Here is an 18,083-nt window from a genome sequence, read left to right as displayed (position 1 = left end):
CAGAAAAGGCTAACATTGTTATCTTTTTACAAAAAAACAGCTAAAAATGAGAGGTTTTTGGACAAGTTTGTGTTCTCCATTCTTTAAGCACCGTTTAAGCACCGGCACCGTTTCAAAAGTACCAGTTTGGCACTGGTATCAGATAAAACCTAAACGATACCCATCCCATATTTTTTTAATTAAAAAATCTACAAAAGACTGATGACATTTGTCTCTGAATTAAAGGTGGAACGTGGATCTTCAGCCATGCATACAGTGAATGTATGTCTGAAAAGCTCTCACTAACACATCAGGCACATTTTGTTTTATGATAAAAAAAAATAATCACCTCATGTAGTGCATACATATTAAATTTGAGGAGATGAATTTATGGTCATCAGTGTTAGATTTTAGTCTCTGAAGATATTTTTTTCAGTACATACATTTAGTTTTAAGGGGCCATATTAGATTAACAGTTTTAGGCGCTGCAATAATCCATTTCTATCTTCATAAGAAAATATTGCTTTAAAAAAATCTATTACGTATATTTGTTTAACTACTGCAGAGAAAGTAGTTAAACTTACTTTCTTACTGTACCTGATAGACATGCTGTATATTTATATCAGTTATCTTTATTAAGATTTGTGTAAATATGCCCAACGACAGACTTTGATCTGTGCGGCTCTCCCAGAGGGAGCTCTTGCGCTACAAATGGGAGGAGAACAGAGGCCAGAGAAGAGAAGTAAGAGTGACTAACATTAATTTATAGGAAAACTCAGAACTGTTTTTGTTTCTTTTCCTTTATTTTGTCTTCTTCTCCTCCTCCTCATTAATATCATTGTTGTTTTGTTCTTTACTGAATGGACAACAGAGCCAAAATCCAAAACACTGACGAGTTTTGAAGGCAGTCGGGCTCTCACTGCACACCGTCTCATTTAGTTGCAGGCAACTGATTTTCATACTATTGTTAATGAAACCTGTTTTTTCCCCTCAAGACTGAAATAGCACAGGTATGCCAAATAATAATGATTTTAAAAATAAGGTTATTACAGGTTAAGGCTAAATAGGAAGTAATTATGACTGTATGGTGAAACAGGGAGCACTTCCACCTGTCCCTCTGGAGTAAACTGAGAAGAAATTAGGGTAGGTTGTAATTAGTATACATTTTTGCCATCTTCAATTTTTAAGTAATAGAAAGAAAAAAATCTCATTTAAAAAAGTCGCTTCTCTTCTCTGAATATGCACGGGTGAACTGTAGATCAGTTGTGATGGTCAGTGACAAGTTTTCTTAGATAAATAATAGAAAAATATCAGTCAAGTTCACGACCCTCTCCCACAATTTATCCTCTTCTCATTCTAGTGTTCCCACAGCAGTCGGCCTTTCTTATCTAGACTCAAGCAAAACCTTTGATAAGACTGAATGTAAACTAGTTAAATAGCAGCAATATTGTCCCACATATTATTATTATTATTATATGTAGAAATCAGACATATTTTATTGCTCTTGCAATTTAAAAAAGTGTTAACCTGAACTTGGCACAAAGCATAATTTGTACTTCTTGCATCATGTGTAGTGTATCACATATTTACTAGAATCCAACAGTTTTCCTTTGCTCTTGTGCTGATGCAGTTGATCTTTCTTTTAAGTTTAACTGCATTAGAAGATGTGTGTTCAGGGGCGCGTGAGCACGAACACACCCTTGGGCATACGCCCTGGTAATTGGTGCTTGCAGCTACTGCATATTAATTGACATTGTTATATTCAGTGTTAAATATTTAAAAGCTGGGATTTTGTTGTTGGTTCAGTTTGAATCTGTTTCTTTTTTCAGCTCTCTCTTTTTTCTTTTTTTTTTGCAAAAGTTCTGAACTATAGGGCATTGCTGTGAAGAAATATATTTATAGATTTCAGGTCAGTTCATAACTGAAGTGAGGTTTTGGTGTCTTGGATGTAGAAATAGCAAGTTAAGTGTTTCCCTTTAGAGGTGTCAGGTGGATTACCTTTAGCCATGTGATAAGGTGCAACTTTGAAGTTGTGAATGAGGTTAGAGGCAAGACTCAACCTCTGCAGGCTATCGTGATGACGTGGTGTGCCACACCAAGTCATATCCATATCCATCTTACTGTGAATGCAGTCCTGTTTGATGTATTTTAAGTTAGTTTCCTTCATTATTATTTTGAAGTTATACATGTGTGCATTTCCTTTTGTGTGTGTGTGTGTGTGTGTGTGCTTCCAATTCAGCATCAGCCAAACTGGTATTATGATGAATTGTGGCATAAATACATACTTTAAAAGGCATTCAGGCATTTGTTATTGTAATTAATTAGTAGTTGTACTTGTAAGTGTGACTGAAGCATCAGCATGAGAACATAGCTGAGGTTTTACTTATTCTGCTACTTACCCAACAGCTCACTTACGTGGATAACCTCGTCAGCCTAACACGAGTGCAAACATGCATGAAAGCTGGAACACATGCTTGCCTCTTCAAGCTACGGTAACTCAGCTTCCACTGGTGTTTTTCATACACCTCGCCTTAAAATCACTTACCCTAACCGTCCAGCTGTATATTCCTAACTCATAATTTTCTGTGGTTGGCGTGTCACAAGAAACGCATCATAACAATATCAAAGAAAAACACGTGTTGACAAAGAGAAATTACCATCTTCAGGTGCGTTTAGGTTGTTGGCTGTCAGGGGAGAGGAGGTAAACCATTGTACCCCTTTGAGATCCTCATTCTTTTTATTGCAGAGGGCATAGACTTACATATAGCAGCAACACATCACCCTGACTGATTTCCTCAGCACTTCCCAGGGAATTGTCATCACCCCGGGTCAATGTCTAAACTTTCCCATGCATCAAAATATATTGTAATTGACTCCATTTGTAATTCCTCCAGAGATCTGGCACTGGGCTGTAGCTCTGATGGCTGCCAAAAGCAATAAAGTCTCATAGACATGACCCCCATTGCAAACAAGCCCTGCTTCTAGATCGGGAGGAACAGTAAAGTGTGTGTTTTTTGGTGCCTGGCTGTACGTTTCCCATTGGCTGCAGCCCATACTTCCATTCAAATGTCATAATTAAAAAATTATGCAGTCATGTTTTATTCTTCTTGGTTTAACGTTCATATCTCTCCTCCTCTATTTTTGATTGATCTTGTAGCTTAAGAATATTGGATATGGTGACACTGCAAAATCTAGCTGCCAGGATGGGGAGAGAGTGGCGGCTGTAGCGACTCCAGGCTTAACATCTGAGGCCTCTGCTCAGAAGTGATCGTAGCGAGGATTTACAGATTAACCGTTACGAATTTCTGATTCTACTCTTCAGGGGGTCATCAATTACAATCAGGCAAACAAATCCTTCATTATGGTAACAGTTTTTCTGCATGAGGGCTTTAAGGAAAATGCAAATTAAAAGAGGAAACAGAGCAAAAGCAAGAAGGTTTCATCCTTTTATGTGCAAACAATTAGTGTAAGATTGATGGGAAATTACAGCTGTGACTATTTTTTGCACACTGTGGTACTTCCTGCCCTCTGAGTGAAAGTAATAATATCGTTTATGCATACGATGCATGTAAATAATTCAACAAACTGGTGTTTTAATTGTTCACACATGAATAGATCACTAAAGAAGCTATCGTTTGTTCTAATAAACAACAGGAAACCACACCAAAGGTAGATTATCATCTCCAATGGCTTCAAATTGTACCCTAATATTTACAGGTAATCCTGAGCTCCAGCTTTATGCTGTCCATTAAATTTACCCATTTGCAGCTTTCTCCTGCCTGCTGTTTGTAGGAGTACACGATTCAAGGTAATCAGACAGAACAATGTGACTATGTTGTCACAGCAACACTATCACTTTCAGTACTGCAACCTGAGCTGCTTTGATTCCTCCTGAAAAGGAAACACATGCAGTTGTGTTTATCCTCTGCTGTACAGTCGTCTGTCTCCCACTTCATCTCTTATTCGCTTTCAGGTGCCACCGAGACTAAAGAAAAAGATAAAGGAAAAGTCTTTGTCATGTTAAAGTAGAGGTATTTGAAGTAGCACTAATGTGTACAACACCTACTTAGAAACACGCACAATCAGTCATTGTCTTGACTGGTAGTATTGCGCTGATCAATAACCAATTTTACTCTGATGTGATGAATATACCTTTCAGCACATATTATGTGTAGCTGGTCATGTGAAGAGTTTACTGAAGGTCATCCTGTCTTTACATGTTGCATAGTCAATGAAATGGTGAGAGCTTCGCGTGGGTAAAAATGCAAACGTGCCTAAAACTGTTTTGGATTCTCGAAGAATTTAACGCCTGTAAACTCCAGGGGCTGGAATATTTTTCCACATATGAAGTGCTATTATAATAGCCACTACTGTACCTCTTAGACTTGCAGATTTCAAATATTCACAGAGAATTAATGCAATGGAAAAACAAGTTGATTCAAATGAGAATAGCTTCGGCTGTCACTGTAAAGAAACTTTCATTCCTCGCAGCAACATGAATTTCTGTTAAATTGATCCAATATAACATTTGACTTTTTAGTGTTTCATACTTATTGTCATTAGTTTTTGAGATATATTTTAATCAAGAGATCATTTTTAATTCAATTCAATTCAATTCAATTTTATTTATATAGCGCCAAATCACAACAAAAGTCGCCTCAAGGCGCTTCATAGATACAGAGAAAAACCCAACAATCATATGACCCCCTATGAGCAGCACTTTGGCGACAGTGGGAAGGAAAAACTCCCTTTTAACAGGAAGAAACCTCCAGCAGAACCAGGCTCAGGGAGGGGCGGGGCCATCTGCTGTGATTGGTTGGGGTGAGAGAAGGAAGACAGGATAAAAGACATGCTGTGGAAGAGAGACAGAGATTAATAACAGATATGATTCAATACAGAGAGGTCTGTTAACACATAGAGAGTGAGAAAGGTGACTGGAAAGGAAAAACTCAATGCATCATGGGAATCCCCCGACAGCCTACATCTATTGCAGCATAACTAAGGGAGGATTCAGGGTCACCTGGTCCAGCCCTAACTATATGCTTTAGCAAAAAGGAAAGTTTGAAGCCTAATCTTAAAAGTAGAGATAGTGTCTGTCTCCTGAATCCAAACTGGAAGCTGGTTCCACAGAAGAGGGGCCTGAAAACTGAAGGCTCTCCCTCCCATTCTACTTTTAAATACTCTAGGAACAACAAGTAGGCCTGCAGAGCGGGAGCGAAGTGCTCTAATAGGGTGATATGGTACTACAAGGTCATTAAACATAATCAACATATAAAATTCAAAAATGCTTCTATGCAGTCTGTGTTTGTGCATTCTTTCTGTGTGTCCCTTTTCCCTGATCCAATATAACATTTGACTTTTTAGTGTTTTATACTTATTGTCATTAGTTTTTGAGATATATTTTAATTAAGAGATCATTTTTAAACATAATCAACATATAAACATATATAGCACAAATATTATTATATTTAAATTAAGTGAATGTCTCTATTTAAAAACAAACAAACAAAAAATTCATGATGTGATATTATAGTATATCAGAAATCTGTTCACTATTTTTATTACAGATTATATCAGTAAGGAAGCTGACTAAATATTAACTGATGATTTATGGCAAAGGGGTGAGATTAAATAAGTGTTTACTTCTTCCCTTTCAACATGTAAATTAATCAGAACATTTTTTTGTATGTATTTTTTTTCTTTCTTATTTTCTTTTCTAAATGTACTTGTATATTCTTCACATGTTGAAATAAATTACCAAATTACCATATATATATATATATATATATATATATATATATATATATATATATATTAGGTGTGCAACGATACACAAAATTCACGGTTCGGTTCGGTTCGATACTTTGGTGTCACGGTTCAATATTTTTTCGATACAAAAAAAAAATGTTCATGCCTTTTTAATTTGTCATTTATTAAAATTATAAATATATATTTTAACTCAAACGTACAGTTTTTAAATTTAATGTTGCTGAAACAACAAAGTAATAAAAAAAAAAAAAATCTATCTGATTGAGGAATCACTCATCTTTGGAAAAGAGAGTTTATTACAGAGAAATGTCTCTTTCCAAAATAAAAGCTCTACTATACGCTTCTTCTGGGCTATATTCTCAGCAGCATATTAAACATATCAGGTCCCCATAAGGAGAATCATGTGCTAACGGCTGTCTAAATGACTCGGGTAAAGTTTGTAGCATGCGTGCTTGTTGTTTTTGTCTGCTTCCACTTGTCTTTGCACTGGGATGATGTCGGAGTAAATGTGCAGTCATATTCGTTGTGTTCCCACTAGTGCTGTCAGCGTTAATCTCGTTGAAATGACGTTAACGCCACAACATGGCAAATCTCCGTTAACGAGCCCCACGCCCCGTGCGTGGGGCTGGACGGCCAACACGTCAACGAGCTAACTGCGCTAACGCAGTAGTTCCCACCCATGTAATTGAGCATTGCGTGGCACATCCGACATACTGTTTTACTTTAGTCCATGACGCGCTTACCTTCAGGGTCATACGTCACATGAAAACCAAAATAGTTCCAAACGCCAGATCTGAATGAGGGTGGGGGAGGTTCAATTTGCCATGTTGCAAGGACAGCTTAACTTCTGTCTCCCTAGCTTGCGCTCAGTGAATCTGCGTTCGACTTCTCCGCCTAGGCTGCACTGTCGAGCGCAGATCCACTGAGCGCTCAACACAGACAGCATCGTCAGAAGGAAAATTGATAAAATAAATTAAAAATTTTGTATTGTTCATACATATGCGTACCGAACCGAAAGCACTGTATCGAACGGTTCAATATCGATACGAGTATTGTTGCACCCCTAATATATATATATATATATATATATATATAAAATTCAAAAATGCTTCTATGCAGTCTGTGTTTGTGCTTCCTTTCTGTGTGTCCCTTTTCCCTGTGTCATATCCTCTCCAACACACACTTACTTTGCTAAAGGAATAAATGTATTTATCAATGACCTTCTCTTAAGGATTTATGTTGCATTTGTCTTTGTTTTCATAAGTCTTTAGATTATTTAAAACTTGATCTTTTATGCTGCGTTGGCAGCGATGTTCAACATAAATCTCCATTTCCTTTGTAACCTTTGGCAGCATTTGCAAGAGCATTAGTTGAATGATTGGTATTATTTGTCAATAAATCAAAATGAAAATTGCTCCCCTCAACAGATGACTGAATAGAAGGTTGACATCTTCGCATTATAGCGGTTGATTTGGTATTGTGAGCTACACAGTATTTTTCCCTGGCAGTTTATTTGAGGGAAACAAGGCAAAACGCGATGAAATACATTTTGTCTGCCTTTTGTTCTGAGGGATGACTAATGCCGCGATGGCCAGTTTTACTGAGCTCGTGTCAATAAATTAAGGATGTCGTCCGCAGTTTTCCCCTCACTCTGTAATTCATACAGCTTAGAGCGTCGCTTTAAAATGGCTTTTGTCTTTTCGTTACTTTCTCTTGTCTTCCTACATCACCACACATCACTCATCCCTCGCTCCTGTGTGTATAATGTATACCTACCTGCCCTCTTTATTTCTCCACTCATCCACTTGGAACATGTATTCAGTGTACAGAAGGTATCACTGTAGCTAATGACATCCCATAAGAATCAATGCTGGATTTTCTACTTACATATACACATTTATGAAAAGTATAAAGTGGCCCACAGCTACAAATTTAATGCTAAATGCAAGTATGCAATCAATCTGCTATCTAGCTGGGTTTCACTTGTTTCCCATCTGGTGTAAGGAAAGGCAAGTTTATTTGTTACAATTACAATTCAACAACAAGGTGATTCAAAGTGCTTTACAGAGACATTAGAAACAAAAACAAATAAAAAGCATGATTTAAAATCGATTAAAACAAGCAAACAAACAAACAAACTAATTAACAAACAAACTAACTAACTAATTAACTAACTAATTAACAAACAAACAAAACAGTATATAAAATCTAAACAGATAAAATCAGTAGTTAAAATGTAAGTTTTGAAATTTAAGCTTAAGTGCGGATTTGGTGCTTTGGTCTGGTGCACTTCCCATGTTAACGTTTCTGTTTTGAATTCCCATGACCCCTCTCTGATCTCATAAAAAACACTACGCTTGGTTCCTATGATCAGTTTTTCAGCCGAGTCATTACTCAGTACTGTCACTCAGTCCACAAAAAAACGATCATAAGCCATAATAAATGACAAACGCATTCCCAGCGGCTTGATGTGAATTTAATTGTTTTGCCTCTTGCTTCGTCTGTCCACTGCTCGCTTTCCTTTTTCACCATTAGTAAGTTTGAGATCAAAGTGACAAGCACATGTGGATCTCAGGGGCCCTATCAGCTGAGAAACAGACTATGTGATGGTGTAGTTTTCTCAGTGTCATTCCCAGGAGTCAGTTCTACCAGAAATGAGAAGGAGGGATTGTGAGTGTCCCAGTCTACCCAGCTAGCTAGCTGAAAAGTCTAATGATGACAGTGACCTCACCCATCACTCTCACTGCATTGCTTCTAGACCAATCACAATAGGCAATTTCTGTGCATGTGTGTTCTAATGGAAATGCACCTCAGATACCCTTTGTGTTTGTGTCAGACAGTGTAGTGGAAGTGCATGCGATCCACAATATTGCTATCTGATTTTATTGTCAGAAAATGAGAGAGGACAAACTCGAGCTGTGGAACTGATGTAAAGCAAGACAAGGTGTTGACCCTTATGTCAGTGAGACCTGCCACAGCTTTCTATTTCTCTTCAGTCACAGACAGAAGGATGTAAACACTCAGCAGATGTCAAAGTGGTGCCAAGTATTAAAAGTTGTCCTGGGTTGTTGTATTCAATCAGTACTTGAAACAAATAATAATGAGTTCATGCAAAGTAGAGCTGGATGACCCATTCAAATAACTCATAACATAGACCTGTTAACCAGCAGGATACATGTTACTCTGCCGAGTAGGTGGTTTCATCTGCTTGTGTTTAGTCAACATTGTGAGAAATCAAAGCGAGACTGGAATGAAAGCTGACACTCTTCAGATGAAGAATCCCAGAGGTTCTCGTGACCTCGTGTCCTTTCCTGTTGTGCAAGTCCAGTCAGCGACTTTATGAATGTAGCTTCGACTTACATATCCTCAGAAAGTAAAATAAACCCATGTTTAGCTGACCCACGAACCCTCTTTCACGTAGGTTCACCACCAGCTTCACTTCTAGCTACTCTTATACAAAGATTTTTCTTCTCAATACAGTACAGTAACGGTTTCTCTTTTAGTTCTTAAAAGGCTCGGGGCTTACCGTGTACAGGAAGATCAAAACCAGCTTAAATAAAAACAAATAAACAGAGATACTTTTAGTCAAGTGCTCTTTATACCATCTCCTCTGATGTTAAAGAAAGTTAGTTACTGCCTTTCTGATCAGCCTATTTTTCTTTCCTTTCTCAAACTGGGCAATACCATTTAACCAACACGACATATTAAATATATATCACAGCCCAGAAGATCACTGGTTGCTCTCTGCCCAGTCTGGAGGCCATTGCAAACTCTCGGTACCTCAGCAGAGCTGGCAGTATCATTAAGGACTACTCTCACCCCAGTAATCAACTGTTTGAACTATTACCGTCAGGCCGACGGTACAGGTCACATAAAAGCAGGACAAACAGATTCAGGGATAGCTTCTTTCCCAGAGCTATCACCGTAGTAAATAAGCACAAAACAATTGAACCTGCTTAACTTTACCATACTTGCCATTGTCACTACATTATGCTGCTATCCTGTATATATCGTACTTATTATTGTCTGAGTACTTTGGTTGTTTTATTGTACTTTTTATATTTTACATTCATATTTATTATTGCATTTTGCACCAAGGGAGTGGCACTCCAATTTCGTTGTACTTTGTACAATGACAATAAAGACTATTCTATTCTATTCTATTCTATTCTATTCTATTGTATTCTAAAGGCTATTCTAAATGTTTCAAACTTGATGTTCAGTTTGAGCAAACTGGAATTTGTGTGTCAATAAAACGAAACCCTTGACAGGACCTAAACATGCCACTGCATCCATGCTCCTGTCCCATTTGATCCCCTAAGACACTGCATGCTGTTTGAAGTCTCGACTTGAAAGGCCTGATCTGAATATAGTGGATTCCACAGCAACTCTGCAAGCAGTGATTACAGACTGATTAATGAGCCGCTGCAGACAGGCACACACACCCAATGTGCACACATATCACCACTCATGCTCACTTTTCTAGGCCATACGCAAATGGATTATGTGGGGTCAGTATGTCACGTCGGTCTCCCTCTGTGGTAGATATGTTTTGTTTAAATGTTTAAAGTTTTCATCATGGGTTACTCCTATATGGAGCAAGAGCCCACTCAACTGTTGATACTAACCAGCTTATCGTGTGTGTTTTTATTTTCACTTTTCCACAGTGTCCGCCGAGATCTTAAAAAGCAGTTTGACCAACATGGAACGGCACATCCAGAGGCTCGAGAATGACATCGAAAACTTCCCCAAAACAGCTGATGGACAAGATAAGTTTGTGGAAAAGATGTCTATATCCTTTTTTTATTGTGTTCATTCCAAGACAATACGCAGGTTTAGACGTAAATTTGCTCTCTAACAACATTCGCTTTGAGCGATATTAGGACACTCTTTGTCCTATTTTGTAGCGAGCAGTGGCAAAGGTGTGTGCTGTTTGTGTTCAGCCTGGCTGTGGTAAGCAGTTTAAGTCACTTGGTGTGATAGGTGGCACCCTAGGGAACTTGGGGAATGGATCTGGCTGCCTTGCTGCGAGACGCTGATCAGATCTCCCTCTTCAGTCCTCCCCGGGTCCCAAGAGTGAAATCATGCCTGTGGCTATTTTTACTGCACTCTGCCACCGCTGCCTGTCCCCTGGGGACCTCTAATAGGGACTCTGGCCCCTCACACCAACTTATCGCTTATTCCTGATTTCATCTTTTGGCCGACCACAATCCTCTCCACACAGAACTCTTTTCTCATGACACCTCTCCTGTTTTGATAACAGAGTGTTTCACTTAAACCCAAGCATCTCTAGTCCCAAATTGAATTAGCCATGTCTCTGCACTTTCTTGAATGCCCTTTCTGAGAGGAAAGGTTCTCACTGTATAGGTTTGATCAATAGTGAAAATCAAGTCTGTTGTCAATACCCTGAGGCGAAGGTGCCTTTCATGGGGAAAAACACAGTGAAGCAGTCAGCAGGATCGCCGATGTTTGTCTCTAATATTATAAAGAAAAGAAAGGATTACTCTCGAGTAATTTAAAACATGAGTGGGTGTTTCCATATGCTAGGGGCTCACACAAAAACATATAACATTTTCTTTACTTCCTTTTATCTGATATCTATTCAGGCTAAATCAACACAATTGGAGGGACGAGAGCAATAGTCCCTAAAAATCTGTTCAAACCAGAGATGGACATTTACATTTTCATATTTAAAAAAAGAAAAAACTGATGCAGAGGCTTCCCTGGCGGCAGCTGCTATATGAAGCAGAGCAGGCAGGCAAGAAAGCTGCTCTTTCCCCCAATGTCAGTATTGATTCCCAGGCTCCGTTGAGAACTAGATGCTTGAGTGAGAGGAAATGGAGAAGTGTAGATGTACTGCAGTATGGTTCCTTTTCACTGTCTGGAGTTCCTCCCCAGAGAATGGCAAAGAGAAACTGGCTGGCCATGACCTGAAACATCACCCCACACAGCCACCCACCCCTACCCAGCCTACCTGACCATGCTGTGGTCCTAGGAATGACGCTCATACAGATTTACTGCAGTGAAACTGATTTTGCGTCTTTGCTAAAAGTTGGAACAATGACATGGTTATATTTTATATTTTATTTTGCAGTGTTGAATTCATTGTTGATTATAAAGTTACTTCCTGAATAACTGGGAGAATAAAAAAGGATTTTCAGTATTTCATGCATTCTTTTGTCTTAACATGTTAGGATCTATAAAATATATATATGTTGTTTTATTGTAGCACAGTACATATTATCAGGACCAGTGTTGGTCAAGTTACTTGAAAAAAGTAATCAGTAACTAATTACTGATTACCTCCCCCAAAATGGAATCCATTTACTTTACTGATTACTTATTTTCAAAAGTAATTAATTACTTAGTTACTTTTTAAAAACACGATTTACAACCTGAATAGGTGATAAAGCGATAGATCTTTCAGCCCAATTCTACTTTTTCTGCGTAATCCATCATATAAAATGTAATCAAATGGAAAATTAGTTTTAATCTTTTAAAAAATAAAATTATATGCAACATTCTCTGACTTGAAGAAATTAGTTTAACATTTAAACCTATTTTCTGCACATTCCAGCACATAAAATATTATTTTTGTGTGTTTACACTCGGTCTTTCAAATAGATGCAAGTAAAACACAGCAGGAAATAAATAAAGTCAAAGACTAGCGGTCCTGTTGCTCTATTTTCACCTGTAAAGCAGGAGTGGGGTAGGCGGAGGGTTACCCTGGTGCAGGTGTGCAGCGGTCAGTGGAAGAATCCGCGAGTTTCTCTGTGAGTTTCCCATTACTTCGTAGCTACTCGGTGCTTGCTCGGAAGTTTAGGGTTTTTTTCGCTGTAAAAAGAAGTTTTCTTCCCACGCACAACGGACACTAATGTTTTTGTCACTTTTTATGGAATCAAACTCAAAGTAAGGTCAGTACTTCCACGCTTTAAACGCTGCACGCTCATACTCTCTCTGCACTCGATATATGATCCATTGTTGATCTGCACACAGCTGTTGTCACGAACGTCGCACTCGCTGACGTCACTGTCATGAGACATTCTCGCAAAAAAAATCATGGTTTTAGTAACGCAGTAACGCAGCGTTCCTACGGGAAAGTAACAGTAATCTAATTACCGTTTTTTCAATAGTAATCCCTTACTTTACTCGTTACTTGAAAAAAGTAATCAGTAACGCGTTACTGCCCATCTCTGATCAGGATGTCAAAGTAAATGACATTTTGCACTGTTCATTCCGAGAATTGATTTCGGGGGTGTGATACGGAGGGAAACCGTTGCCTGTGTGTGTCTGTGTGCGTCTGTGTTAATTTAGCCCTTTTCTCAGATTTTTCTACCACTTTAAATCTCCTCAGATATCAGATCTTGGACTGTTTTGTGTAAATGAGCATTGTGATGGAATGAATCCACACGCATATGGACCATAAGGAGAGATTGAAAGTGGAGACTGCTTGAATCACTGAAGTTTGTAGTACCAGCGTTTGCTATGAGCTTAGGGGGCACTTTAATGCCAAGTGTTGGAACAGTGACAGTGTGGAATACAGTGCCGTATTTTTTGGGGTTGACATTTGCTTTGCTGTACATAAGATAGCACAATCAAGGGAAACATACCTTTTTAAACTTTATGCTGGGACATGTCTGTGAAGGTTCTCAGTTTATGCTGGGATTAAAGAAAAGGATGTTGGTTCCTTGAAGCATGACAGATGGAAGAACAACAACATCTAAAAGTCGTGCATTTGATGCTTGAGCAACCCTGAAAAAGTTAAGTGAAGCTCTGTTGTCTTGACGGCTGGGCACTGTGATGAATTAGTCAGACTGCGTTTGTGTGTGTGCGCTCGTGTGTGTGTGCTAGAGAGAGACGCAGAGAAAATGGGAAGGTAATTTACATTGGATGTGTAGGTGAGTACATATGCTTCTGTTTCAGTCTGTATGTCTTTCATCTTTAACTAGCAAAAAACCCTGCAGGGTTTTAAAAAGTGTAGTGACAACTGGATAAAAAAGAGGTAAAACAAAGAGGTAAATAGATGGACTTTGTCAACATGATACCTCGCTCGAGCCTGTATAATCAAAGGTACATAGAAATAATGGTCCTCTATCACAGACCTGGGAGTTTTAGGGGTCTGCACAATATCTTAGCTGTTGCCAGAAAAAGACCTCTGATGTTGTGCCTGGACTGGACTGCTGGAGCTGCTCGTCTATTTTGAGGGATAAAGCTCTTAATAGTCCTATTACCTCTGAAATGGCTTTGGTTTTTACCTTCCACATCTGCTCCAGTTGTTTCTTCAGCTCTGGTACTTCTCAATTTTCTCCTGCGCCTTCTTTCTGATGTTGCTGTCAGCCGGAATTGCTACATCTATCACAACTGCGGTCCTCTGCTTTTTATCAACCATCACTGTGTCTGCTTGGCTGGCCAGCAACTGCTTGTCAGTCTGGAACTTGAAGTCTCATGGGACTTCAGCCCATGTTCTTGACCACCTTCTGTGGTGTCTCCCTCTAGTACTTTGGGACTTCTAGTCCATATGCAGCACAGATGTTCCTGCACACTATCCAAGCTACATGGTTGTGCCTCTGAGTTTATGCTGTCCCAGCTTGCAGCTTACATCCTGTTACTTTGTGCTGGACTGTCTCTTGGGTGCTGTTGGCTTTGGTAAACTCCTGCCTCTGTGAATTTCTGTGCGTTTCAAGCTCAGGTGCTCTAGTTTAAGGGAGGATTTAAGCGTTCGGTATCATTCCTTAATATGCCACCACCTACCTGAGTGTCGTTGCTGACCATGTGCATCCCCTTATGACCACAATGTCATCATTTCTTTCTAGCAGGGTGTTACGTCCCCTGGCTAGTCTAGGGGGTTGAAGGGACGAACATAAAGGTGGATAGAGAAGGAGGAGCCAAGATGGTAAGTGTAGAAGGTTTATTTAATGCTGGTGATGAGATTTGGGGTTCAGACTGAGGTATAATGTCAGGGAGAGCCAACATAACAAACAAAACATCCCGGATGTAGAAATAAAAGAAACTTACCTAACTCCAAAGAAAACAAAATATACAACCTATAACCATAACCTACCTAACAACACATAACCAGGAGAAAACAGGGTGTCAAAGCAAAAGGCAGCTCTTCCCTACGAGCAGTCTGAACATGAAAACAACAAAGCTCATACACGTTACAAAGGCACGCAAGCCTGCACAGGTATGGCAACCAAAATGGCCAGAGGGCACAGAAGCACAGCTCCACAGGCCTCAAGTAGTGCTCTGCTGATTACCAATTAGCCGGACTCTGCGCAGCATCCAATCAGGACAGAGGAGGTGGAGCCTAGACAAAACAAAGGGTTAGTAGGCAGAAGAGACATCCTCCTGGGGGATGTAACACAGGGCAACATGACACAAAGCTCAAATCAACTTCTTCTTGAGCTTAACACTGACTTCAGTGTTTTCAAATGGCCACCAGATTTCAATCACAGGACGAAGAGGAAAACGAAGACTAAGAAGCCAGAACTAACTTGGTGGAAGCACTTCATTTGGCTTTACTGATACATTTTTCTCCTTCCATTACTGTAATGTATGCTAATTACTGAATGGGGTGTTTGTTCAGCAGTTTAGTGATCTCTATCTGTCAGAAGTAATGGGGGCTCACAAAGGCTGTAGAGTTGAGACACAAGCCCCCAGAGAGCCCTATTTCACCAGAGAGGCTATCGCTATGATGTGCACACACATGCACGCTGCACTGCTGCTGAATATGATAAAACAGACTAGGATGCTAGAATATTGATGTAGAGAGGTGGTTTGGTGGAGGATGAGAGACCAGAGGGGACCCTGATGAATACCTTGACATGCCCAGTACATCTCTGTGTACTGTGTTCAATGACTTAACACAAACTACTGATATTTAGTCACAGAACATCACTGTTGCGTCTTCATACAAAAAAATAACACGGTCCTCTGACTAAGAAATTAAAAATCTGCTATTTCTATTATACTATGGGTCATTTTTAGTGTATTTTATATCTGTGTTTTTGCGTGTGTCACATTTTTACACAGTGATTGAGTTTTCTCAGTGAAACGTCTTAAAATTCTTTCACAAGGATAAGTGAATAGAGATTGTACATGGCTGTGTTATTAGTTGAATAAGAAAATAGTCTTACTTTACCCCAAAGTTTAGATAGTCGAGTCTTGAGGAGTGCATTGTCATACTGATGAGTTCAGATATCAGTCTGGACTCCGGAGTCTTAGAGAAATCGAAAGGATTTGTTTCCCTGTAGGAAGGATTTTGCCAAACTATCATGAGATAATTCAAATTGGTAGAATTCCTCCCACATCCACACCTCTCTTGATAATTTCCCAACAAGAACAAGCGACGATTGAAAAGCAATACTTATTTACAGTAGTTATTGACACCTCTGGGTGATTAGAGAGCCTGGAGTCCTAGGATTTGGACCCACATAGATAATAGTGTGAGTTTCTCAAACCAGTTTAGTCCTCTAATCAAGACACTGTTTTTCCAGTCCCGAGGCTAGCTTCTAATACAAATGGACAGATGCATTTATACAGGCACCTCCTTTTTGTTGTTCTCTTAGTCTTCAGTCTGATTTAGTTCGCATTTCAAAGGAAGAAGTTCACCGCAGTGTGTTTATGGATGGCCGCTGTCAAAACAGCAACAGTTGGACACTCTGTTGGCTTCAGGCTGGGTTTTTGCACAGGTGCAGAAATCTCCTGCATCAGCACCACACACTTAAGGTTAATAAATGCCTCTTAGTGAAACGATTGTTCTGTTATAGAGGGTGAGCTTGAAATACCCCTTACTTGTTTTGTTTTGTTGTTTTTTGTTAGCGTGTATTCTTTGCTTTTTTTCTAGACAGTGTAAGTGTTGTTTGGAAAAGTTAACACAGTTCATTACACCTTTATGTGTTTCAGTATGGAAGTCAGATTAATTAGAGAATCATCATATTTATTTCTGTATGTTTGTGTATAATAAAACTGGGTTAAAACATGCTGGTGGCAACACGCTGAGCAGCTCCGTATAATGTTTAAAGCAAAAGTACCCCACCCCCCTTGCTGCAAATAAGCTCCCTCTCTTAATCACCACCTTCCTCCAAGCCCCTCATGGCCCACCCCCCCCACCCCACCCCACCCCAACTGAAGTGGTTTCTTTTGCTAATGAAATTCACTGTAAACTGTGTGGCCAATTAGCTAAAACACAGATAAACCACGGAGCCTTTTAATTATCCAAAATTCAGGGGAAACAAGTGTAAATAAGTAGCAGTGCTCCCTGCATGCTTTAGTTCTGCTTGTGTGCCTTTCACCTTAATGTAAATGTCCAAATAAATAAAGATAACCACTCAGATTTAGAAAGAATGAGTCAGTCACAAGAATAAATAGCAATTCCTCACTTTGAACGTGGCGTCTCAGCAGACATACTGATTTTTGACAAGCAGACAAATGACTTATCTGAGCTACAGAAAGTGGTGAAAATGTGTTATAATTCTCAAGATGCCAGCACGCTTCTCCATAGAAGTATGAACCCTGTTCAAAATCAACAGTATGCATTCTTGTGCGAGCTGTTCTCATCTCATCACTGTTCTCCCAGCGCTGCATTGGGTGCTGTTGATCTACAGAGAGCAAGGCTGCAATAAAAAACAACATAAAAAGCTATATTTTTGAAGAGGTTTATGAATGAAATATAACATGTGTTGTTGCATTTGTTTCTATTTTCTGAGCTTTATAAATATGGGTGTTGCTGAATTATTAGTGTGTTTAAGAAAAAGACAAATAGTGTAGGTGTCACAGTCTGGTGAGGGCAGACTGTAGGGGTTGACGAAAGGACACAAAACGCAGACTCCAAGGAACAGGGAACAGAAGTTGAAATGTTAACAAAAAGTGAGCCGTTTAATATGGCTGGTAAAAAAGGTACAAACAAAGGGCAAACTGAAGAAAAATTAACACAAACCTAAACTGGGAAATCTAAACAAACGATGAGAAAAACCTAGACAAGAAACTTGGGAGCATGGCGTGGACAACAGACGACCTGACAATGACACACTGAAAACAGAGGACTTAAATACACAGGAGGTGGGAACACATGGAGGAACAGCTGACTGACATGAGCCTAATGACAGGACAAGGGAAGTGAAACTAAATACAATGAACAAAGAACACACGACTCCTTCAAAATAAAACAGGAAACATGGGACAGACATGATAATACAAACTTGATAACATAAGACACGCAGCATGAAACACAAAGGGTGAGGGAGACTTAAATACAGGGGAAGAAAACACGAGTCTAATAACCAAATGAACTTCGCTAATCCAATGAACTTAAACATAAACAATATACAAATAAA

At 39.2% G+C, this 18,083-nt stretch overlaps 1 protein-coding gene and 1 long non-coding RNA gene across 10 annotated transcripts in view; both read left to right on the top strand.

Moving 5' to 3' along the window:
- Positions 1 to 18,083, top strand: part of diaph2 (diaphanous-related formin 2) — a 421,028-nt gene that overhangs the window by 293,584 nt on the left and 109,361 nt on the right. For all 9 annotated transcript variants that reach the window (XR_014868698.1, XM_085130728.1, XM_085130725.1 and 6 more), the window contains one exon: positions 10,416 to 10,540. Coding sequence is in view for 8 of the 9 variants with exons in the window: in XM_085130728.1 (XP_084986854.1) it covers positions 10,416 to 10,540 (125 nt within the window). In the remaining variant the exon portion in view is untranslated. The remainder of the gene's footprint in view (positions 1 to 10,415; positions 10,541 to 18,083) is intronic.
- Positions 10,547 to 18,083, top strand: part of LOC146524969 (uncharacterized) — a 34,681-nt gene continuing 27,144 nt past the window's right edge. The window contains exon 1 of the long non-coding RNA XR_014868809.1: positions 10,547 to 17,517. This is a non-coding gene — a long non-coding RNA (uncharacterized LOC146524969). The remainder of the gene's footprint in view (positions 17,518 to 18,083) is intronic.

Source organism: Neolamprologus multifasciatus, chromosome 2 (assembly GCF_963576455.1).
Source record: "Neolamprologus multifasciatus chromosome 2, fNeoMul1.2, whole genome shotgun sequence".
NCBI classification, from domain to species: domain Eukaryota; kingdom Metazoa; phylum Chordata; class Actinopteri; order Cichliformes; family Cichlidae; genus Neolamprologus; species Neolamprologus multifasciatus.
Note: the sequence above shows the minus strand (reverse complement) of the source record. Positions and strands in the feature narration are given on the sequence as shown.